General features: G+C 39.2%; 1 protein-coding gene across 4 annotated transcripts in view; it reads right to left on the bottom strand.

Annotated features, from left to right (window-relative positions):
• nav2a (neuron navigator 2a) overlaps positions 1-25,883 on the bottom strand; it is a 124,669-nt gene that overhangs the window by 78,193 nt on the left and 20,593 nt on the right. For all 4 annotated transcript variants that reach the window (XM_078944989.1, XM_023952282.2, XM_078944990.1 and 1 more), the window contains exons 2-3: positions 19,197-19,314; positions 16,772-16,824 (exon numbers count right to left, since the gene is read on the bottom strand). In XM_078944989.1, the coding sequence (XP_078801115.1) occupies positions 16,772-16,824; positions 19,197-19,314 (171 nt within the window). The remainder of the gene's footprint in view (positions 1-16,771; positions 16,825-19,196; positions 19,315-25,883) is intronic.

The raw sequence follows: 25,883 nt of genomic DNA, 5'->3' as shown, positions 1-25,883 counted from the left end.
TGTTGTTGTCCATAAGCAAACAAAGCAAGGTTGAATGCAAACGATGTCCCTGTGTGGCACAGTCATTGTTCTCCCATTTTACCTCCAGACAAATAGTTTTATCTCTGCAAACATGGTGCTTAAAGTAGTGCAGTTAGCAACACAAGAGTCTCTAAAACTGAACATTGTATGTGTCAAACAAAAATCAAAGAGTCTCTCTTTAACACTTTAAGAGCTTTTTTTAACCCTTGTAATATGTAAAAAAAAAAAAGTAAATTGATCATACTGTGGGTCATTTTGTCCCGTAAATCCACTCAAAACAGTCAAAAAAAGTGTTTAAATCAACAAAAACCTTTATTGGATTATAACATTATTATATATACTTTTAGGAATGAAACATAAGGCTACATTTTTAATTCCCTCTCCCAATAGCTTTCCAGTGTACACTCGAATATGCTATGCGTATGAGGTTCCATTTGTGCCAAAAATATAAAAATATGTTTTTGTGTCCACTGTCTGTCTTTGGTCAATTGTCTATGTCTATTAAACAAGTTCATTGAACATTGGTTCATGTCTATGAGGTTCCGTTTGTGCCAAAAATCTGTTTTTGTGTCCACTGTCTATGTCTTTGGTCCATTGTCTATGTCTACTGACCGAGTTCATTGAACATTGGTTCATGCGTCGTCTCCTTAGCAACCGTTGCTACTGTCGTTAGCTACGACGTTTGCTACTGTCGTTAGCTACAACGTTTCCCCGTGTCTTGTCGTTAAATCATAGATCTTGTCGTTTTTCAAATTTTGCCAAAGTCGTCAGAAAAATCCTTTGTACGGCTGGTAAATTGTTTCCTGTACTACCACGGAATGAAAAAAGAAATGTTCATTAAAGCCGGCGCTAGGGTTAACCATGACAAATACTTTTTTAAGATGAACTTTATTTATATTCCCTCAAACGCGCATTGCCAGAAAAGGGGGGGGGGGGGGGGGGGGGCGCATGCGTACAACGCTTTCACGTTCCCGAAGCGACTCTCTTGCCAATTTGTTTAAGTTATTTAGAGTCTAGCTTCAATTAAATCTGGATATGAAACTACTATTTAAGTCTTTTAAAAAAATAGCTGATCTTTATCAAACATGATGTCACAAATCGGGTGGTTAAAAGAGGAGCAGACGGCCCAAAATCTTTGAGTGGATTTTGATCTTTTCTTTTCAATCTGTTATGTATTTATTTGACCATGAGGTGGCGCTCTCTGGACCACTATAAGGCTCTTTTGGGCGCCTCTGCTCCTCGTTTATCCATCAGATTTGTAACAACATGTTGAATAAAGATCATTTACTTTTCAAAAGACTTTTAAATAATAGTTTCATCACAAGATTGAATTGAAGCCATATTCTAAATAACTTAAAACTATATAACTTTAAAAGGGAAGGCGAAACCGTTGTACGCATGCACCCCCCCCCCCCCCCCCCCCCTGTCTGGCAGTGCGCGTTTGCAGGATTATCAATAAAGTTTATTTTTTAAACATGTTTCGTTCCGTGATATTACAGGAAACAATTTACCGACCGTACAAAGGACTTCTCTGACAACTTTTGCAAAATTTGAAATACAACAAGATCGATGATCTAACGACAAGAGACGGGGAAACGTTGTAGCTAACGACACTAGCAACTGTTGCTAAGGACTTTCCTGACGCGTTTTTAGACATGGGATAAGGACAATGACAAAGACAAATGCAAAGTTTAAGCATGGAGCAAGCATATACATCACAAAGTAATAATCAAAGAATCATGGGCATGCAGAAGAAATTGCTTAGTAGCACATAGACATGAACCAATGTAAAATGAACTCGTTCAATAGACAGACAATGAGGCCAAAGCATAGACAGTGGACGCAAAAACACGATCAGTAGACATAGACAATGGACCAAAGACATAACAGTGGACGCAAAAACACATTTTGATATTTTTGGCACAAATGGAACCTCATACATGTCTATGTACTACAAAGCAATATCTTCTGCATGCCCATGCTTCTTTGATTATTACTTTTTATTTGCTTTGTGATGTATATGCTTGCTTTATGCTTAAAACTCTGCATTTGTCTTTATTATTGTTGTTTCCCCAAGTCGTCTCATTACGGCGTCAGAAAAGTCCTTAGCAACCATTATGTCGTTTGCTACGTCGTTTCCCAGTGTCGTCAGAAAAATCCTTAGCAACCGTTGGTAGTGTCGTTAGCTTCATCGTTTCCCCATGTCGTGTCCTTACAGCTTGTCGTATTTCAAATTTTGCCAAAGTTTTCAACTTAGTCCTTATGGCCGGTAAATTGTTTCCTGTAATACCACGGAACGAAACACGTTTGAAAAAAAACGCCTTTATTGATATTCCTGCAAATGCGCATTACCAGAAGGGGAGGGGTGCATGCATACAACGGTTCCACGTTCCCGAAGCAACTTGTTAATAGTTTTAAGGCTTCAATTAAATCTGGCGATGAAACAATTATTTAAAAGTCTTTGGAAAATAGCTGATCTTTATCAAACAAATCTGATGGATAAACGAGGAGCAGAGGCGCCCAAAAGAGAATTATCCTGGTCCCGAGAGCGCCACCTCATGGTCAAATAAATGCATAACAGATTAAAAAGAAAAAAGAAAAATCCAGTCAAAGATTTTGGCCCGTCTGCTCCTCGTTTTCCACCCGATTTGTGACAACATTTTTGATAAAAATCAGTTATTTTTTTAAAAGACTTAAATAATAGTTTCATCTTCAGATTTAATTGAAGCCATACTCTAAATAACTTGAAACGATTGGCAAGAGTCGCTTGGGGAAAGTGAAAGCGTTGTATGCATGCGCCCCCTTCTTTCTGGCAATGAGCGTTTGCAGGAAAATCAATAAAGTTTACTTTAAAAAAGTGTTTGTCATGGTTAACGCTAGCGCCGGCTTTTAATAAACCTTTTTATCGTACCGCGGTAGTACAAGAAACAATTTACCAGCCGTTAAAAAAGGACTTGTGTGACGACTTTGGCAAAATTTGAAAAACAACAAGTGGGAAGCGTCGTAGCTAACGACACTAGCAACGGTTGCTAAGGACTTTCCTGACGACAGGGGGTAATGACAATAACAAAGACAAATATAAAGTTTTAAAGAAAACGCATGAACCAATGTTCAATGAACTCATTCAGTAAACATAGACAATGGATCAAAGACTTAGACAGTTGACACAAAAACATATTTTTGGCACAAACGGAACCTCTTATATGCGTAGCAAAATTTTGTTCACAGGCAGCTCACATTTTGATGCCATACTTGGCAGGCTTATTGGCTACGTAGTAAGGGTGTAGGGAAAAATCAATTTGGCGATACTTGTATCAGTTTAAAATGCTGTCAAGACTATATTTATTTAATTATTTATGAGCATCCTTCAGCGTCTGAATCTTGTTTCTCACTTAAACCCCTGACTGCTAGATGGCAGCAGAGCACACTGAGCAACTTTGAGCACCGCACCAAAAGAACAAGACCTCGGAAAAATCAGCTTGTGTTAAATGCTAAATGTTCAGTCAGCCTTGTAGTTTTTGCTTTTATGACGCATGTACAGCTTTGTTTTTGCTTTGGATGAGTAACGAACCGAAACTCTGTGCCTCGTTGCTTCACGTACCACAGAAAAACATGCACTGTGGTGCTTCGTAGTGGGCTCCAGAAGTGAACAAGTAACACTGGAGATGGGATAGCGATACATATCATATCGTGAGACGCATCGTATCGCCAGACTCTTACCAATACATACCCCTAGTATGTTTTGTCTGAAAGGACACCACCCAGTAAATGCAACAAGAAGCTCATCTACAGTAACATAGGGACCAGAATTGTAAACCAAATGAAGAATTTTAGCCTATTTGTCCCAATAGCTGCTAGTTTGTCTCATTGGAGTTGACCAGCTCTGGTTTCAGGGTTTCAATTACATTGCCCTGAGACTCTGAAAGATCCTCGATCTCTGAACTTTCTTCTTTCGTGTCAGTATCCGAGTTCTAAATCTGTGATAAAACTTTTTCAGCCTCACTGTAACAGATTTCTGTCGACTGGGCAGTATTTTACTGCCCTTTGTACTGCAAAATATTGTACCAAGGTTTTACGGTATTTTACTGTAAACACCAATGAATTGTGGGAATTCACAGTAAAAAACAATGAATTGTGGGAATCATCTTTGTCACTATTGTAATTTCCTAGTTACTCTGAATCAGAATACAATAAGAAAAACGCCCACGAAAATATGGCCAATCACAAACCAGACATTGTCACTCACAGTAAAAAATCAAGCTGACAGCACAAATGTATCCCCTGATACCACATACTTTACTATTATTATTATTATTATTTATTTAATAATTACATCATTGTATTTTAGATTCAATATCACTCTTGGTGGAAAGGTTTTTTTTGGTTGTTTTATTTTTTTTATTTTTATAAAGTTACCCATTGGATAATTTAATTAAAATTATAACTTATCTATTTGTGATCATACATATGCCTACTGAATATCATGCTCACCTGCATCAGCTAAATGCTCTAGAGACTTGTTTCCATTCATTCTGAACGTTACAGTAGTCCTAAACCACTGAACTAAATTTATTGGAATTGGTGCCTCTTTTGTTACTTTCTAGGTTGATTAATTTCACTTTGTTTATTAGGATATTTCATGGATCTGTTGTTTCGAAATTACAAAAGTTATAAAACAGAAAATAGTTTACATGCCACATTGTTTGCAAACTTAAAAACACAGTAGAGCAACTCTGTTAAAGCAAATTTGTCTCGAGTATAGCATGAGATTTGGCAAATAGTTGCAACAAAATCTGCTAAAAAATAATCTTGCCTCTTGAAGTCTTAAAAAGTACAAGCATTGGCATAAAAACAGTCCCATCAAATCAAATTCCAAAATATCGCTTAAGTAGGACACACTGTGTCTTACAGTCTGTTATGTCTTCTGCTTTCAGGTTCGTCCTTAGAATTTATCCAAAAGTGTCCAAATGCCGGTCAAAGACCCAAGCTAGTAAAAGGTCTGTCAAAGTCTTTTGAAAATCATTCACCTTGAATCCACATGTTGCCTTATTTATAAGATATATAGTTCATTTTGAATAGCAGAATAATTAAAGCTTTTATTTTGTAATTACAATTGAGTATATATATATCTGGTATATATCGGGTTTTTAGATATGAATTTGTGAATGCTAGAATATTTTTAAAGTTTTCTCTAATTTTGTATTCAGCCAGACAACTTTGGTCAGTAACAATAGAATTTGTTTTTCAAATAATGTTTAGAGGGTTTTGAAAAGAACATCAATTAGACTTAGAATATACTACTAAAAAACAGTGTTAATTGGGAGATCTTGCTAACTGTAAGCTGTTTGCACATTACCAGTTGGAACATGCACTGAGACACATAAAACCCGTGCTAAGAAAATGTCAATATCTGTAATATCTGTTGCAAGATATGAGCTAAACCACAGAAAAAACACTGTAAAGTCTAACAATAAACTTCTGAAAATATAGTCAGTTTAAGAAAAATAATTGCTGTAAAATGTATTTAACATAAATAATTAAATAAATATCGTCTTGAAAGCATTTTAAACTGATACAAGTATCACCGAATAGATTTTTCCCTACACTCCTAGTACGTAGCCAAGAAGCCTGCCAAGTATGGCATCAAAATGTGAACAAAATCTAGCTAAGCATATACACGTGTACATTGGAAAGCTATTGGGAGAAAGAATTAAAAATAGTCTTATGCCTCTTTTCTGAATGTACCAATACTTTTAACAATTATGGTATGGCTTTTATAGGGTTAAAACGTTATTATTTAGTTTTTATTAACCATTTTATTATAGCTACATTGAAAGTGTGTTGACATGGTGGGGCAGTGGTTAGCACTATCCCCTCACAGCAAGATGTCTTTGGTTCAAGTCCCAGTGGGAACCTTTGTGTGTTGAGTTTGTATATACTCTCTGTGAAATCTGTTAGTTTTATTCAAGCAGGCATGTTTAGTTGTGTAAAATAAAGGAATGTCTGTCTCTGCATGGTGTTGCATTGATCTATAAACTCATTCAATGTGAATATGGCCAAAAACTTGGCCAAAAACAGCTGCAAGAGTGACTCTAATGAACTAAGTAAAAAGGTGAAAATGGCCTAAAATCTGCTAAAGAAGTTGTCGTCAGAGAACCAGAAGATCTCCTTTTTTACTATATTAAGTGTACAGTAAATAAACTGGAAATGAAAGCAAGGTAATATTATAGTAAAAAGAAGCACAGTATAATTACGGTGTTGCTGGCGACATCTCCGGGTTAAAAGAGTATGCTTTAGTCTAATGACCCCATACAGGGGTTAATCTGTACGGATGCTGTGCGTTTTTGGGTTGTCTGGATCTGTGGAGGGTTGTAGAGAGGAGCTGCTGTATCTTAAGGGGAGAGAAGGTGTGTCTTGCAGTTCCCTTCAGGCTTGTAAAACCACCAAAAGGGAGGTCATGAAAGTTGAAAGCACAATTGTGTGTGTGGTAAATGCATTGATACGTTAGACTAATGTAAGTTTCACACACTTCTGACTCACAGGTGATGCTGTCAGACAGTGCCCTTACTCCACATGTTAGTAAGGTGCAAGTACTGACTGCACACAACTGCTGCACGGACGGGGTGCGCAGGTGATGTCTAATCGCCGTAGGAAGCCTTTAGGACATCCACACAAACTAAGCCCTGATTGTCTAATTTCCTAGTATCGAACAATCAGCAACACTTCTCAATTGAACAACTCTATCGGTTGGGGGGGTGGGGGGTTTGAAAAGATGAAAAATCTGTACGGTGTCAATGTTTTACCTACTTCATGCTTTCTTACCCTTACACTCAGTGTTCACTATGACCGCATGCAGCATGCCTGTAAGACAAACATTTTTGCTTCACTGGCTCATCGATTGGTCTTCGACTTTGATGTTTTGCCCATTTGCAGACGACCCATATCCACACGTAAAGGCAGTTGCGACTAAGGCTTTCGGAAAAGCTACTATTACGTTTTACCACACTAACTGTTAACAGAAAAAACTCCTTTTATTTTCTAATGGCTAGAAGGAACTATCTGATCACAACTTTGTGAAACACACCCAGCCTCCAATCAGAGCTAACATGGGAAAACTTCATCTTTATTGCAATTGCTCGTTGCTGGTTGATCTGTCTCTCAGATTGCCTTCACTGTTGACATTGTTAGCACTTTAACTGCAACCTCAAACTCCACTGATGTGAGTCTTCTCAGCGTGTGAAGAGGCCAAGAGGCTCTGAGTCCTTCATTGAGCTGAAACTGCAGCGTGGTTCCTGCTGTCATTTCTATGACCTCTGACCTGAGAAACAGCTGTCAGCAGGCTGCACATATGTGCCGGTTGGAGAAAGGAGAAAACACAGAAGCAGCACCAATGTAGATCGATTTGACTACCACATGGTTCCTGACCAGAAAACTTCTAGAAATACAAACTGCATCCTCACCAGACAAACGCAGCAGCTCCTGTTTATTGCAGGAAATGTAAAGCTCAAATGGCCGTTTTCTTTGTAAAGCGTGATTCAGTGGGATGTCCTATCATGAATTGCAGGCTTGTCCTGCTGAAGTGCACCCCAGTAATGCTTAATGGAGGGGTAAAAATACAGAAACCTTCTGCTTTTTAAAAAGCCACAGAAGGAAGATGATTCAATCTCTCCCTTCACGTCTAAAACTCTGCATGCAATTCCAGGAAAAAGGATGGATGTCAATATGTGTGAAAAGTGTGATAAGACAGAAAAATAGAAAGAAAATAATGACCTTTTTTTTTAATTAGTCAACCTGTAGAGTACTTTGACTTGTCATGTTACTGCATTAACATGACTGAAATGACAGCAAGACTGTCGACTCAAGTAAAAGTAAACCTGCAGGACCACAGCTGTAACTCCACACATAAAGAAACTCGAATAAAAAAGGAGAGTTCACCATTCAAACAGTCAAAGTACCTCTCAACAATGTCAGCTCTTTAAAGCCGCCTCCTCCGATACCCACCAGAGAGTTCTGGCCCTGTCCGGCTTTCCATCAGTCCAGCGTGCCGCTGTCACAGCAGCAGCCCTCTGAACCAACTCCCTAATATCACAGGGTTGTAAGTGTGTGTGCGGAAAAAAAGAGAGAGAAAGAGCGAGGAAGGAAAAGAGAGAGAGCAGAGGCATTGAGTGTGTCTGAGCTAACAGGACTTACAAGCTAAAAGCGTTTACAAACTGATACTGACGTCAGTGTTATTTGTAAAGAAATGCGACAGAATTTTTACGCCTTGCAGACAGAAAATGACTAATTTTGGTTTGTTCTAGACCAAAACATTGTTGTTTCCTTTAAAGATAAAGTTGCAGTGACTGAAACGTTCCTATCAAAAATCAGGCGTTGCTCATATCACAGTTTTAATTAAAAAAAAATGACATGCTGATACTGTCTTTCAGTTTTTTTTGTGCTCAGATAATTTTACTAATCAGCTGTTACTATAGTGATAAAATGCAGTCATTTATCATTAGTAGATCAAATTGCCACCTTCCAGCGACCTAAATGCAAGTTTTTCAGTAAATTCAGCAGGTGTAATCGGGAGGCAGCAGTTGCATTTTTAGACGCTGCACGATGGCAGCGTCTAAGAGAAGGTTAAGAGAAGGTTACAAATTTACGGCAACCAGTCGATGTCAACATTTCTCTAAAAGTTGACATTGGTCAGACACACATGTTTACGTGCAGCCAGCAAGCAGCACCACCCAAAGCTAATGTTGTTAGCCCGTGTTAGCATACTGCTAATCCTGGCTTCGTTCAGAAAAAGCACTGACCACACGGATTAAAATTCAAATGATGAGCGAACAGGTGTTTCATAATAACCGTAACATTATTAAAAGCACGTTTAAAAGATCATCTCGTATTTTACCGAACTGACATGTCAATGTATATAGCCGCTCGGCGCTGTTTAACAATGTTTTGTATTGAATTGTTACATTCAATAAAGTTTGAAAAAAAAAGCCGCTCGGCGGAATTTATATCCTTCCGTTTTTCAAACCCTACTGCGCATGTGCGAATGATTTATTCTGACGGAAAGTGTGACCTTAGTGAAGGTTTTTATATTCTGAAAACATTTTTCTGGGCCCATGTACACGGTTGGATTCTAATCCGACCATTGATCCCATCAAGATATTTTGTACATGTAACCGCGGCTTATGGTGTCGACGCGCAACGTGGCGGGGGCGTGGCATCACGATGGTGGTCTCTCCATCGGGATGTCAGTCACCCATCACGATGGACGATGATATCGTCCATCGGCACAACCCTACTATGGAGTCCACTTTATTAAACTGCAGGGAATTGACTAACTGTGATTGCAGCAGATGACCAACTCGAGCATCATCTAAGCAGGAAAATTGGAAACAAGTTTAGGGGAATCCCTCTCTCTGCTGGAGCTGATGCCGCCTCTCTTTTGCAAGTGCCAATTATGAAACCTGCATATGACATCCAACCAGCATGTTTTTAAGCAATCTTAATGCCAAGCTTGCAAATCAGTTGAGATTTACAAAAATAAAGATTTTGGATGGTAGGAAAAGAAAAACATAAACTAACACTTTTATGGCTATTTTTTTCTGCTGCAGAGAAGTTGCTTCATTTGCATCAAGATTTCAAATTGTGTTCTTGCAAGCCCCCTTTCTTTATTTATGTAAAAGATGCTGCTATAAATAGGTTTGTTTTTTCTTATTCCGTTGTTGTAGGCAACATCATCCAACTGTTTTCTTCTTTTCAGTCCACATGTGACCACACCAGTTCTGTTCAGCTGACTCAGAGGGACATTTTATTACCTTATCAGCTGGTAAGCAGCATGTTGAAATACTGAAACATTAATGTTCTGGAAAGCTCAACAGCGGAAAAACCAGCTGAATGTCATAAAAAAAGATCTTTTAATTTCTATTCAAAACAGGAGTAACTGAATATCTTCACTTTACCCTAAAACCACATTTAGGCAGGCCCAGATTTCCGTTTAATCACTAACATTCTTTTTATTAAATTTTTAATGCAAGAAAAAAAAACAGAAACGGATTTTACATTCCCCTCGATTCAGCAATTAAAAAATTGCAACTTTAATTAACACCCCCCCCCCACACACACAAACACACCCCACCCCAAGAACAAGAGTGTCTCTACTTAGACCAGGGGTCACCAACCTTTCTGAGACTGAGGGCTATTTCATGGGCACTACGTGGTATGAAGGGTGCCACAGGACCTGCTTGCTAAAAACTTCCAAATTTTGTGCAACACCCAAAGTAAAAATCCTCCAAAATCCTCAATACTTTCATAAACAAATTATCTATTATTTGTTTCTGAAAAGGTGCAGCTGTTTTCCAGCCTGCATTACCTGCTGTCTTTATTTATACGTTACTATCACCAAGTAAACAACCGGAAAAATATATGTATATGGAAAATACAGACAAGTGTTGTATGTATGGGTATCGTTAAGGTTTTAACAGTAATACTACTCTTATTGATACTGCTTATAGATTATCTTATCGGTATTTTAACATCTTATCGATACTTTTTGAGAACGAAAAATAAATAAATGACAAATTAATAACATAAAGTGTTTTATTTCCTCATTATGCAAGAATGTTTTTTCAGCAAGACATTTTACTTTATACATTTTTCCAACTTGAAAAGTAAAATACATGCAGAAAGAAGTTATTTAAAGAAAAATAAACAGCAATGTTTTGACTTATTGCTGTCATGATGTAAAGATAAAACAAATTAAATAAATGTTTGACTTCATAAAATCATCCTACAGAAAGTCTCTGCTTTAACTCCCGTAGTGAAAGCTGAGTCTTAATCTGACTCCTGTGTCAGACATCTGAAATCTGACAGAGTTTGAGGCCAAAGCCCCTCCCCCGCCTCTCTACCTGTTCACCTGTTCACATCCTATGCAGCAGCGAGTTGTTTTTTCCCACGCAAATTACGGTCATCATAGCAGCATGTTGACAAGATAGTCGGGGCGCTCTTTCGCAGATTTAATTAATTTTACTGTTTGAACAACAGCCCCGCCCCCCGGGGGGGTTTATTGATCTACAGACGGACTGAGTGTATATTTGTATAAACCCCTTTTGTATTTGAGGCTAAGCTTTATTTTTGAAAATTATATTTGTATGTGCACCAACGCACAGCTCTAGCATTTACATCAAGTTTGCAGACGACACTACAGTGGTGGGTCTCATCAGCAACGGTGATGAGACAAACTACAGGAGTGATGTGAGCCACCTGGCTGGTTGGTGCAAAGACAATAATCTCCTTCTGAAGCATCTCCACTTTCTCAGCAAACTGAAGAAAAGGCAAAGCCCCCCCCCCCTATCATGCACACCTTCTACAACTAGAGCATCCTCACCAGCTGCATCACGGTGGGGTATGGCGCTCCAATGCATCATGAGGGCAGCTAAGAGGATCATCGGTGCCCGCCTTCCTCCCTCCAGGACATCTACAACACCCGCCTCACCCGAAAAGCCCTCTGCATTGCAGATGACCCCACCCATCCCTCCCACAGCTCCTTCAGTCTGCTGCCATCCGGGAGGAGACTACGCAGTCCTCAGGCCAGGACCAGCAGACTCAAAGACAGCTTTCTCCACCAGGCTGTCAGGAAACTGAACTCTCTCCCGGCCCTGCCTCCACTCCCCTCTTGTTGCCCCGTTGCCCCCCTGCTCTGCTGAACCCTGACATACACACAGCATCTACCTAATCAGCACTAACTGGACCTCCACCAGTCCTCCAGGAGCTAAACTACAGTCACTTCATTTTTTTCTCATTTTTACAGTCACGTTATTTTTTTTCTATTATTTATAGTTTGTTTATTTGTTTTATTGTGTAATTTGAAGTTGTTTCCCCGTTTAGACTAGAGTTGAAGAAAAACGGAATTTTCAATTTCTATGTATGTGGAAACATTGTAGAGATTGACAATAACGTTACTTTGACTTTGACTTCCTTGTTGGAACGGACAAACGAAACAAAAGAGGGGAGAAAGAAACAGAGTGGGATGTCAGAGATGGGGGATAAGGGGTTAGAGCGGGGGGTAGTTGATATTACAAAGTGAAAACATAAAAGTGTTGTAAGTAAATTAGAGGACATAACTCAGTTCACACAGCTTAGGTTGCCATATATTTTCAAATTCTTCTACTTTGTATTTTAAACTATATGGAATTCTTTCTAAAGGGACCCCTGACAGCATTTGTTGGAACCATTGGTTTATGCTTGGACTATGTTTTTCCAGCATTTGGCAACACAGATTTTTGCATGAATCAAGCTGAGATTTATAAACGCCCTCTCACCTTTGTTGCAGTTATGTATTTTTAGAAATATACCTAATAAAAAAACTTTGGCTCTAGTGGGATCTGCTTTAAACTAATTTTCTCTATTATAACTTTCACTTCTTCCCAAAATGTTTGTATACATTTACATTCCCAAGTACAGTGGAAGTATTCTCCTTTCATTTCCGTACATTTGGGGCAAATATCTGGTATATTTTTGTTATACATATTTAAATCCGCTGGTGATATATATGTACACATTAACCCTTTGTAATGTGTTAATTTTAGTCTCGAGTTAATTGACACCTTTGGAGCTGCAGCACAAGCACCCTCCCATTCCTCATTTGTAATTTGTTTTGTTAGATCTTCTTTCCAAGCATTTACTTTGTATTATGAACTTTCATTTAAATTAGACCAAAACATATTAAAAAACTCAGAAATGGCCCCTTTTTTGGAACTGTCTCTCACCAGGAATGTTTCTAAAATTGAACATTGTGGTTTATTGAGGGTCTTCTGTGTTTTTCTTACAAAGTTTCAGACCTGGAGAAATTTATAAAAAGGAAACTTTTCTGCTCTATATCTATGGAACAAAAATAGGTTATAAGAGGTCAAATTTACCACTGAATTGAAAATATAGATCACTAATCATGAAGTTTAGCTTATTTATACCACTCTCCCTGGCCTAAAAAAAATAACAAAATTAAAGTAATAATATTGATTTATTATTTCTTTCTTTCATACGTAACCTTAGTGTAATTGGAAAAATGATCTTAATATAGAGCTTTACAGCGAAGGCTGTGAAGACTTGCGTGTTTCTCAGGTTCTTCTTTATTTTTGCAACAACTTCTTAAAAGCGTATTTCAAATTGTCTATGGCGTGTTGTGTGACGAATGTTGAGGACATTACTGAATTTGATCCATTTTGGAATAAGGCTATGATAACACATTTAAAAAGGCACCAGCATATGTGAAACGGTGGAAGTAGTGAAGCACTGTGAACATTTTTCTGATCCTCTGTAGTTTGTAGTTTTGTGCTCTGAGAAACAAAAGGAAAGAAAAAGAATAAGGTTATGAAAGCGGATTCTTAGTCCTTATCCGTTTTGAAACAAGTTTGTTTTAAAGGCTGCATTGTCAATGTGATGAACATGACTTTAGTTTGCTTCTGTGCACAGTAACAAAAAGTTAAAAAGACGTAAACTTTTAAATGGCTGTACTCTAGTTTCAAAAGTTTTCAAATCCAACTCCAACTTGTGGTTTTCTATGGAAATGTTCTGTAGCATAATTAACAATAAAAGTCAATACCAGAAATGCTTTTTTATTTTCAAAATGAAGCTGCATTTGTTGACTCAAAATTAAAATGAAAAAGCAATCAGCAAAACCGCTTTTTCTATTTCTTCTTCATCATCCCGCCTTAAGTCAACAAATGCAGCTTCATTTTGAGTATGAAAAAGCATTTCTGGTATTGACTTTTATTTTTAACTATGCTACAGAAAAACTTCCAAAGTGTTCCAGCTGCTGCAGTGTTTCAGTTTTCCGCTGTGTGCACGGCCGCCTGTGTGGCTCCAGCACCTCCGTGTGACTTCACGACTCTCCCTCTGGACTCAGACAAACACACTGCAGTCTGAGTGGGTGGCAAAGATGATGGGGGGGCCTTTCTAACAAGAATGTGACAGTTGTAAAAATGGCTGCTCATGTTTGCTTGGGCTAAAGTGCCAATAAACAGTGTGAGGTGCAAGTGCTTCAGTTTATCCCTTTTCTGGAGCTTATTTGAGCTTTTGTTGATCTGCAGATAAATGTCGGGTGAAACGGTAACAAGCAGCTGCTTTGGGAGCCCTAAAAGTTTCAAAGCAATGAAACTGACCGATGTAAAAGTGGATTCTAATACGTCTTTCACTTAGCTGTCAAAGAAACTCAATGGATCGCAGCGTGTGTCTGACTCACAACACTCCAACACACAGAGCAAACATTTGCATAATGACGGAGGCTGCACCTGCCCTCAGCGCAGCTTCAGCGGCTTTAAGGCGGAGCCGCCCACAACAACCACACAATTAACAGCAGCTTCTTATGGAAAAATGAAGCCTTTCTTCATAAACACCACATTAGAAAAAACATGGGATGCTGCAAAACACATTCAAAGACAGTTCATTCATTATTTTTAAAAATAATATTAAGATGATTATTTAAAATCATCCAAAACTATTTTCTATGCTGTGACCGTTTGGAAACATTTTGCGGGAGTACAAATCACATCAACAAATCACTTAACGCACAAACGTATTAAAGATCCCAACGATAATTTAAAAAGCAAAATAAAGAATTTTTTTAAAAACTGCATAACACTTTAGACATCAAAAGAAAATTTCTAGAAAACCAATAGGTAATTCCCTAAAACAAATGAAACAAAAAAAGGAAACTTTTCGGAAAAACAAAAGTAATTTCCAGAAAAATCTACATGAAATGTTAAAAATAAGAAACAACATAAGAAACTGGAAAACTGAGGTATTGTATGTTTCCATTGACTATGAAATTGTGCAAATTGTGTTTGTGAAAACAAATTTGCCTGATGGAAACGCAAAAATTGAAAAAACAAAAACAAACTGGCATTCATCGAGAACAAGCGCTTGGAGGAGGAGGTGGTTGTTTAGGCGTTTCGAAATTGAAATAATTCGCAAAACTGAGTCATGTGACCAACAACTGCACAGCGGGCGCCACAAGATGTCCCAAAGTTGAGCATGTCATGTAGAATTATTATTATTTTTTGGAACACGCTAGCCACGATAGGAGCGATAGCCATGTTAGCTTATTTACAATATTTGTAAATTTGGTACTTTTGTTTCCAAAATGTTGTCTTTTCACATTTTGGTTTTGGAATTTAGTTTAGATTTTTCAGATGTAATGTTGATGTTTTTTTATCATTTGTTCTACTTGTTTTAATTGTTGTGATCGTTAATATATTTTTGCATTGCGTGTTTAGAACTTCAAGGCCACCGTAACTTCCAGGCTTGTGAACAGACAAACAGACGTTGACTGGCGATATGCACGTGTGCCGCCATCGGAAACTTGCTGTATGGATTCTATAATTACCAAACACAGCTGCAGCTCCCATCAGAACAAGAGCCAGCTCTGTGTATGACAGAAAAAAATGTACACATTGCAGGAAATCTGCAGATTTTCTTTCTTTTTCCCCCCCAAAAAGTTGCTGTTTTTGGAGATCAAGGCCAAATGTCAGGGAAGCTGATGCCAATGACAGAAGCCTCAAAACCAAGACCACCGAAACCAAAAACCTCCAGATTACAGGCAAACAGAAAGCTCAGCCCGGCTAATGGAAAGAACCAAACTAACATAAAGAGTACCCACATGTTTATTTAAAAAAATTAAAAATAAAATCAACCATTTAAAAGTAAGACTTTTGGGGAGGATTTTCATAGATTAATTAACAAATGACTAGTCGTAAATAATTTGGAAATTGGTGAAATAAAAAATAATATATATTTTTTTATTATTATTATTTAAATATTCAATTTAAATATAAAACTTTGTTTTCTTTGTTTTGTTATTTTTGCCCCCAACATTTAATAACAGAGAACTTAATTATTCAATTATTTAAGATGTTTTTATGTTTAATGAAAAATGTAAAGCTTGTTTGTATTTAAATTGTTAAAGTTTAACTGGTTGGTTTGTTTTCACCAAACCTACATTTCAAAAAGTTCTTGACTAATGTCCACCAGGTGAGAGAAACCAAGCCCAGCAAAAAGTCGTCTATTCATCAATCTGAAACGATAATCTGAACGCAGCCCTGTGGTGGGTGTGTTAGGAATGAGGCGTTCAGGGATCAGCTGTGCCGTCCACCTCCTTGGTATGTTAAATTCGGGTTTGTATCTCTTGTTCTTCCGCTGATACTTTCAGGAGCTTCAGTCATCTGGCTGCTGGCCAGAAAAAAAACCTCCTCAGCTGGCACACTGCCCCAATTTACCACCCCTCACATGCACGGGAGGGCAGCTCTGCTTTGGGATTTCTAAGTTCAGTTCACATAGAAAACATAAATACTGAGAAGACAAGAGATCGTTACATAAAAGGTTATGGAAAATATTTATCCACTTGCTAAATTCCCACAACAGAAATGGTATTCTAACCCTTCTCAACTATTTATTTTTGCCCTTCAGTAAAGCTCTCTGCTTTAAGAATGCGGTAAATGCTGTCGTCTTAGATAAGTGTAACATGATAGAGCAAAAGTGGCCCCAAAAAAACCCCAAACCTCTGATGATTTCAAGTGAGCGCCAACAACCAGAAGTCTGAGCCAAGAGGTTTCACAGCCGGTGGCCTGCTGGACCATAAAAGTAAATATAGATAGACTGACATTTATTTAAAGTGGCTTCACACCACAGCTTCCACAGGGGAGCAGCGAGAGGCTGAATCAAAGGACAGCACTACTTTGTAAGCAGAAGAACCTAAAGGGTCACTCACCATCTGAGAGCGGCTCTTGGGACAGCCATTGATGTCGTCAATCTTCTCATTAGCTGAAAAAAGAGACAGGAGGGAGAAACAAAAACAAAGAGGATTGGTGACGAAAAAATCTCTTTTTTAAGTGAAATTTACTCAACATAATCCATATTTTAGAATTTGAGTGAACTGGGACAGTGGCGTTCCTGTCTGGGTGTGAGGCAGCGGTGAGGTGCTCGTGCCGGTGCCTTAGCTCCCACTCCTCCCCCGTCCAGCTGAGACTTGAAACACTATCTGGGTCCCAAGCAAATGGGGATGGTGCCACTGGGGGGGGTGGACCAGCAATGTTGTGCTGCTGTTTTTTTAAAGGGGCCTCGGGCGTGTGTTTGTGTGTCAGGGATCCGTCTTCGTCTCGCCCAGGCCCGGCCCACAACAGCTGAGGCCCGACATGCAGATCACAGCTGACAGCGCAGACGGTGAGATGCAGAGCTGCTTCATGACCTCTGCAGCTCACCGGCTCCAAATGCTCCGATTACATATCCAAAAAGTCCAGTTATTGTTTTGTCCTTTAAATCAGATGCCAAAACATTAGGAAAAGGTATTTTCCAGTTAAATATGTCAGATGGATTTGATAAAATAGTCACTGCTGTGTCACATAGTCTTAGTCATTCTTTGGATTTTATTTTAAAAATCCACTCCAATCATCATTTGATCTATAGTCAAAGCAGTCCCAGGGGTCTTTTAATTATGAATATGCAATTTTCGCCCAAATCGAATAATCTGCATACTTCATTAGAAAGAATTTGTTAAAAATTTGCTTCTGATTTGTGGTGGGGACCACAGGTGTGGAGCATCCCCGCCCTCCTTCCCGTTACCCACAACTGAGAGCTCTCTGTTTACATGCTCTCCCGCTAGCTTACACCCCCTCACGGCCCCAAGCTAACATTAGCAGAGCAAAACAAAAGGCAAGCATTATTGGAACTATCCAGCTGTACAGTTTAGATCCAGATTCCAGTTCAGACACGGAAAACCAAGACGTTCATGGATCTGTTTGTCTGGAAGTGGATGCATCAGAATGGAGCGGAGCAGGGACACTGTGGTTCACACAGCGTATTTCTACATAAGTAATAGTTTCTTTTTCAAACTGGATGTTTTTCGTCTGCTGCTGATTCACAACAATTGGAATAAAGAAATTCTCAGAAATACAAATTTCCCAATTTTTCTGAAATTACCTTTAAAACTGTTTTTGTGACAATGCTTCATATCCATCTTTTTAGTACAACCACATCTTCGATTTTTAAGGGAATTTTATTGATCAGATGACGAAATTCCAAAATAAACCTGGAACTGTGCAAAAAACTAAATTCAGAGAAATAAATGTAGTCTTACTTTAACTGCAAAAATCACAAATTGAGATCAATTATTTACAAAGATCAAAAGTGTAAAGACATACAGAAAATGTATAAATAAAAACAACAAATTCCAAATAATATGAAAAATGACTAAAACATGCAAAACTCCCCCAAACTATTTAAAACTTCCACAAAAAGTCTTCCAAGGGTAATCACAATTACTCTCTCTTATTTTCTCTTCTGTTGCATTTACATCAAACATTGCAAAGCTAATATCCTTTTCACACTTAATTTGAAAAACTTTGTTGTCTACATCATAAACACCCGCTGCAATGGGTAAACACACCAGAGTTTGCATTGAGCTTTCTGCTCCACCCTCGGTGGTCAAACGCGTTTGCATATATTTTTCAAAGTATGAGCCAAAAAAACCTGTGTCATAAACAGAAAAAGTAGTACGAATTGTCACATGATCATGACTCTAAAGAGAGTCTCACATGCACGCTCCAGCATGAGAACAGAGGAAACGCTCATCACTGTTAAACCTGACTCAGACGGAGGAAGAGCTGAGGCCAGACAGACTCCACCATTGACACACTGAGTCAGCCGTCAGCTGGCGTGCCGGCCAGCAGACGCAGTGACAGACTGGGGACGGCCAGGCTAAATGACAGGGCTCACGATGAGGATGACGATGGTGACACAGAGCGGGGCGAAGGTCAGAAACACAGAAGTGCACCCAACTTTGACTGTCAACATCTTAATGAGGAGCTTAAAACTGTTTTCCGCCTTAAGGAAGCAGCACTTGGATGTGGGTGGATGAAAAGCATGTTCAGAGAAAGCAGAACACCAGGAGCTGTGATCATGGGTTCAGAAACAGCTGAGAGGGAGAAACAAGTCATAGACAGAAATGTTTTAAGTCTTTCTTTGATCTTGTTTTTTCCTGAGAAAGACATCAAACTCCTGATAAAATACAAAGTGTAATCCTGTAACAGCAACAAAGTTGTACATTTCAATCCCACATGTGAAAATACAAATGTTTTATTTTCCCATGTTCACAGCCAGAACTCTTTTTATTTTGGAGAAATCCCAAGTTTTCTCACCTACAACTTGTATGATATCAGCCAGCAGAACTCCATCAGTCACGTCCGTTTGGAGGTCCTTGATGAGACGCTTGTGTCCCGACTTGGCGAGGTAGTGGTTGGCCCAGTCCGTGTAGATCTGCGACCAAACACAAGCATGCTTTTCAGTAGCAGTCCAGTCCGGAACCCGGCCAGCAGATCGTTCACGCAGTTCAAACTCCACAAACACTCGAAAACTACAAAAGACATAAATAGTTGTAGCAAATTTACAGCTAATAAACTAACAGCGCAGTTGAATGGGAACAGAGTGGCCCTCTTTCTTTTGTTGGGGCTCGGATCTGGCATACATCCGCGTGGCATTCAAATTGGGGCCATTGTGCTCAGCCAGGGCATTCATCTCAGAGCACACGGCGGCTGTTTTCAATGGGCCGTGCTGACATCACTCTCTAGGGACAGAAAAGACCCTTCACTGCCTGGGGAGGGGGATAAGAGGAGGGGGCAAAGCAAGCATCTGAATAATTTGAATAGCTTCCTTCATAATTAGTGACCGAACCTTCCCTCCTTCAGCGTCTCATCAAGAGAAGTGAGTTTCTGTTTCTGTGGAGATCAAGAGGGGGGCACGCAAAGGTTGAGGGGAAAAGTTGCAGGGAGGACATTTCTTTATCAATAATATTTTAGAGCAGAGGGGCAAAAAAAGGGCTGCACAGTGGCACAGTGGTTCAAGCCCTGGCTGGGGGACCTGAAACAGAACACCAGTGGGGAACCTTTCTGTGTGGAGTTTGCGTGTTCTCCTGTACATGCGTGGGTTTTCTCCGGGGACTCGGGCTTCCTCCCATCGTCCAAAAACATGCTTCATATGTTTGCTGGTTACTCTAAATTGTCCCTAGCTGTGAATGTAAGTGTGAATGGGTGTGTGATTGTGGCCCTGCGACAGACTGGCGACCTGTCCAGAATGCCCCCCGCCTTCGCCCACGGGTGGCCGGGATAGGCTCCGGCAGCCCTGTGACCCCGAAAGGGACAAAACGGATTGGAACATAAATGAAAAAGGAACAAAAAAGTGGATTGAAGGTCTCAGGCCACCACAACAGAAAAGAGCCTTTGTTGTGCATTGTCTATAGGGTTGGGAAAAACAAAAAGGAAGAGTTGAATTAAATAAATATGTGACATATTATGTTAAATATCATATGAAATATATTAAGAAGTTTCTCTACTACCGTAATTTGATTAAAGTAGTACATATCTAAAACATCGGTGTATTATAAACCACTTGTTTTTACACATTATAATGGTACATCTACTGTATTGTACTTAATATAAAGGGATATTTTTATAATAAAATATATTGATTAATGAAGTATATGATGATTGCCAACATTTTCTGATTTAATTATCTTAATTTACCTTCTAGATTTTATACAAACTTAAAAAATATTTTGATTCTTTTTGATCATTCGAATAATCTTTGCCCAAATCTAAATCTGATTGCTTTGTTCTTTGACGTTACTGTGATGTCATAATAGGTAACTGTACAGAGGGTTTAAGGTGGTCCTGAAACATGACCCCCTATAGATGCTTAGAGCTCCAGTACTGCCATTGAGTCCAAATTCCTTCACTACTCACTATTTAGTGTACTATAGGGCGCTTGCCATCCTTGCGGGGCGTCTGAATCTATGATTCCAACATTTGGGACCTTAAATATCTCCTAGTAAACTCTGCAAAAAATGAGTGTACATCGATTGCTGAATATAGACCACAATGCATTGCATTCAAACAATTTCTTATTAAAAATGTATTTATCAGAACACAGTGGATTCATAAATAGTCTTTGAAAATGTTTGACAACATATTTACCATTAAAATAAAGTACAGAGAATGTGTCGGAATGCCATGGAAACACAAGCTAGAGCTCTGGATTGAAGGAGGAGTGCAGGTGGGGGTTAGGGAATAGTGAGGGAATTCTGGCATGGCCTTTGACTCTGTCCTTTATTTCACTAAAGCCTGATGACAACAATAGTATCATCCAGATAAGGTGAGCTGGAGCAGAGGCAAAAGATGCAAAGTGGCTTGACTCAGGGAAACCCCGCTGAACGATAAAGACACAACCTGCTTTCATCCAGCAATTTGGTGACAACTGTGTAATCTGTTCCAATGGTCAAAACCAGGAACATCTGCTAATCCTGGATGGATTCACAGCATTTCAGTCCCACTGTGAATCCTCGATTCTCCGTTTGCACTGTAAATAAACCTGGGGCTTGTTGCCCCCCTATGAATCACTGCTCCTCTGACGGCCCTCAACAGGTGTGCGCACTACAAAGGCAAGCCGGCACGTGTGCATATCCGTGCGTTAGTCGTCACACAAAGCTGAAACGCAAACAATTTTATGAGTGCTAGACCACACATTAAAAGCAGAGCCTTTAAAGTCAGCGGGTTACATTCCTAAATGTTCTGGTGAAAAACAGCCTTGAGTTACACAAAGTAGGAATCCCCTCCATCCCTTCAATTAACGTCTTCAGCTGTCTGTCAAGAACAGGAAGCACAATCATCGGCTGCTTTTGTGCAGGTTTCCAGAGGTTCCTTTGAAGTCGTTTCGCCGCTTGACAAAACCAAGGATATGAAGCAAAAATGGGAGGTGTTCACAGAGCTAAAGAGCACAGAAGAGGTCAAATGGGTGGAGAGTTTGCAAGAGCAAAGAACAGCACCACAATCGCATGAGATGACTTTCAGATCTTTGAAGAAAAAAAGTCATTAGGATTGCTTGAAACGGTCAAATATCTACTTATTTGAGCTGAAGAGGAAAATAAACAGTGATGTTTGAACAACGCTCTGAGTCATTAGGTTGCAGTCAGATTTCTTATATGTTATGGAAACCCGGTTTCTGGAAAAAGTGTTGGGGCTTTCCTAGCGTTGGGGAGTGGAAAATCGACTTTTTCCAGCTGGACTAAGTCTCCTCGTGACACTCAGCACTCATCATCCAGAGATTCCACAATCTGCCTCAATTTGGTTTTTATTTCATAAAAGACAATACAAACAGGGCGATGAGCAGACAGTGCAACATTTCAAGTCATGTTCAGTTCGTTTACATTAGCCTTTCTTATTTCAGACAGTCGATCTGCGGTAGTAAGTCTTAGCTCAGTTAGCTCAACACTTTATGAAGGATCTGTACCATCGACTGTATAACAGAACTGGACTGAGTGAGTGTGAAATCACCTGATGAAAATGACTCACTTCCAGCTTCAATAAAATAGTCAATCCAATCACAATTCTTTTATGGAAAAAAAAAGACTTTGTGGATTCTGCCATGTTAGAGCCAGACATCAGTTTCAGTGATTGGTCCAAATTGGTCTGAGTCAATGTTTCTATGGCTACCATTCACATCAACCAGGAGTGAGCTTGTCAGAAGGCCCTACCCCTACCATTTGAAAACAGGCTCATGAGATTTGTCAATCAAACGTTGAACAAATCATTTTATTTAGGCATCTGATTGGTCAGCTTGTAACTTCAATAACTTGCACCAGTCCAGTTCTCATATACAGTCAGTGGTCAATGGGGTAAATTGCCCCAGCACATTAAACTTGATTTTTTCCCCAGCATGAAAATCTATTTTAAGCTCCCAGCTGACATTCCTAATAGGATTAAGATTTGTTGTTTTTTTTCATTTTCACTTCATTCATGTTTTTTTTTTTGCATGTTTAGATAGATGCATCAGCAGGTTACTGCTTCATTCCACCTGAGCATAAATTTTTTTTCATCCCAACAATTTTCTGCATGACACCTCCACGACCGTGTTTTAATATAGATAGCTAAAACCCTAAAGTTTGAAGTTGCGCCAGAAAGTTAAAATCTGACGCTCATGGACATAATAAAAGGATTTACACACTTCATAAGTAGAAACTTTTAATTATGAAACCATTAGATAAATAAAGTCACAAAAAGGCTAAGCACACTGTTCCCTCATTTATCCGGGTACCATCAAAGACCTGTGCAAGGTAAAATACGCAAAGATGTTTTCAGGCAGTAAAACTCTTCACTACACAATTTAAATATTTTCTCAGACAGGCATGAACATTTTCACTCATTTCTCTCTTGTTTAAACTCTTACAGTTCAAACCTTCATGCAAAAATAAAAAAAATAAAAACGAAGTTCTGATCTCGATCAAAGATTTAAAGTTAATTTGGCAAACTGAACACAGTCTGTACAGGAGACACGGCAAGGCGGAGACTGATCGACAGGGTCAACCGGAACGCAGAATCCAAAATACTGGTTAAAAATCTGCAAAATAGCGAGAAGAAAAGGTTAATCGTGACATAGCGAGGGACCACTGTAGCTGGAATTACAACATTAACCAACAAATTGCATGGATTATAAAGTTTTTACTACGCCCCTGTATAGACGTCGGTCACATTCCAGCACCTCCCTTTGTTGGATTAAAGATCTTTTTAGAAAAACAAAATAACACCTCATCATACATATGTCAGAAAAAGTTTGACACTCACCATATCTATGTTTATGGAGGCATATTGCTTCAAACTTTACATTTACTTTACATTTACACTGCAGGTCTGAGATTTCAGCCTAAATCTGTAAAGATTTTACTCCTAATCACCAGAAGCTGCAGATTACAGCAGCAGATCAGCAACAGAGCTGAAGATGAAACCTGATGTTTTGAGTGGATGTAAGGAATGAAAGTCTTCTTTTATCTCAAGAAGGAGGTTTGTTGCAGCTTTTCCTTTGCAGACAAACATTTACAAGTGTAAACAAGCTAAACTCGTGCTTTCTCAACTCCCCAGGCTGTGCAGTAAGCAGCACACATTTGTTTGATATACACCAGTTATTTTTCAGAGCCTCAGAATATAGTTCAATTTGTCCAACAGAAGGGTCTTTTTCTCCACACAACCATGAAAAAGTAAACATTGGCTGCACATGCAGCATCCCTGCTGCCTTGACCTGCTGAGTCACCAAAGAGATGCCTACAATGGCATGACGCACACAGGCCAACCCTGCAGAGCACAATTTGCCAGGCCAGGCAGTGGGGGGGCATTGCACCTCCCTCTGTCATATTTCCATTGAGCTAATGGAGATGTTCTAAGGATCACCCTCTATTCTTTATTCTGATTCACAAAGAATATGAAATTTTGAGAACTCACTCTAGAGCCAAGACCAAAACAAAACACTCAGCATAAAAATGTGTGGTATCTACATCAACCAGATCCTGTTTGAAGACACTGAGATCTCTCAAAGTGAATATTTTCTGTAATTCCTCAGAACTACAACACCTCTAGCCTGCTCAATTTTCCTTTTCAAAAACAAAGATGTGTCTAAAGATCAGAGTTTGACACTACATTCATTTGATAGGTGGAGTTTAGACCATTGATTTAAAGGGCAGACACCATGCAAAATAAACTTTTTGAGTTTTTAACTGTGTTATACTGATAATTCCTCACACAAAAAAACAACCCCAAAGTGGTATTTTGATCCATTCACACATTTCTGAGTATTTCTCTAAAATCCATAAAAATGTGCGGGTCCTAAAATTCAATAGTATGAAAATGAAGACCCATTACAGGAAGAGTCTGGACTGCCAGCTCCGCCCCCAGCCTAACACACACACTCACACTGTCTCCATGGAGCTGGGGGCGCTCGTCAAAACATTTATTTTCTATGCACAATATGCACATCCATCTTGGCCAAAGTTCAGATGTTTATTTTTGTGGGCGAGACACAGACACGCTGCAGAGGTCGGCTCTAGGATGATGTCATGAAATGGGCGGCACCCACAAGGAGATAAAGGCGGAGCCTCAAAGATCGAGTCATCTTACTTCCAAAATTTGAAATGTTTGATTGACAGATTTTCCCAAGCCCATTTTCAAGTGGTACATGTTATGTTCTTCCAACGAGTTCTCTCTTTGTTGAAAGAGTGGTTGCCATAGAAACGTTGTCTCAGACAGACGTCGACCAATCACTACTTACTGATACTGATCATTTCTGGTTTCAACATAGCGATGTTCCTACCGCACAAAAAATACAGACTGTCATTCATTTTCTGTGGATGACATCACACTCACTCAGTCCACTTCTCATATTCCGTCAATGAGTTCAACACACAACAGAAAAAACAGTTTCATTCTAAACTTTACAGTGTTGTTCAGCGACACACAGAGGCCAAACTAGACAAAACTGAATTTTCACGCGCAGAAAAGATAAAACTTCAAACAATATCAAATCAAATCAAATCAACCTTTATTTATATAGCACTTTTTCGACAACAGATGTCACTCAAAGTGCTGTGCATAAAATACAATAAAATTTAAAAACAAGATGACAAGACAAACCGTGCGACAACCCCCCCCCCCCCCCCCCCCGCAAAAAACACACACACACCCACACACACACACATCAATAAATAAATAAATAAATACATACATAAAAAAGTGATAGAATGATAGAGTGTAGAGACCTGGCTTTGTCCTGAGGTGGGAAAACGATAGTTTGGGGACATGTCCACACCAGCGACCCCCCAACCCAAGTTCACGGAGAACACTACCACAGAACCCCCCAGATCCGATCAAAAGAGTCAGACCCAGGAGATCCCACTGCAGCGACCCCGCTCACTGAGAAGGGTCAGTCACCGATGTGGAGGATCCCTCAGAGGAAAACACTGGAGTGTAATAAAATGTAAAAGGAATAAAATTAAAATATATATAAAACAT

The sequence above is a fragment of the Oryzias latipes genome, chromosome 3 (genome assembly GCF_053564925.1).
Source record: "Oryzias latipes strain Hd-rR chromosome 3, Olatipes_Hd-rR_3.1".
NCBI lineage: Eukaryota > Metazoa > Chordata > Actinopteri > Beloniformes > Adrianichthyidae > Oryzias > Oryzias latipes.
Note: the sequence above shows the minus strand (reverse complement) of the source record. Positions and strands in the feature narration are given on the sequence as shown.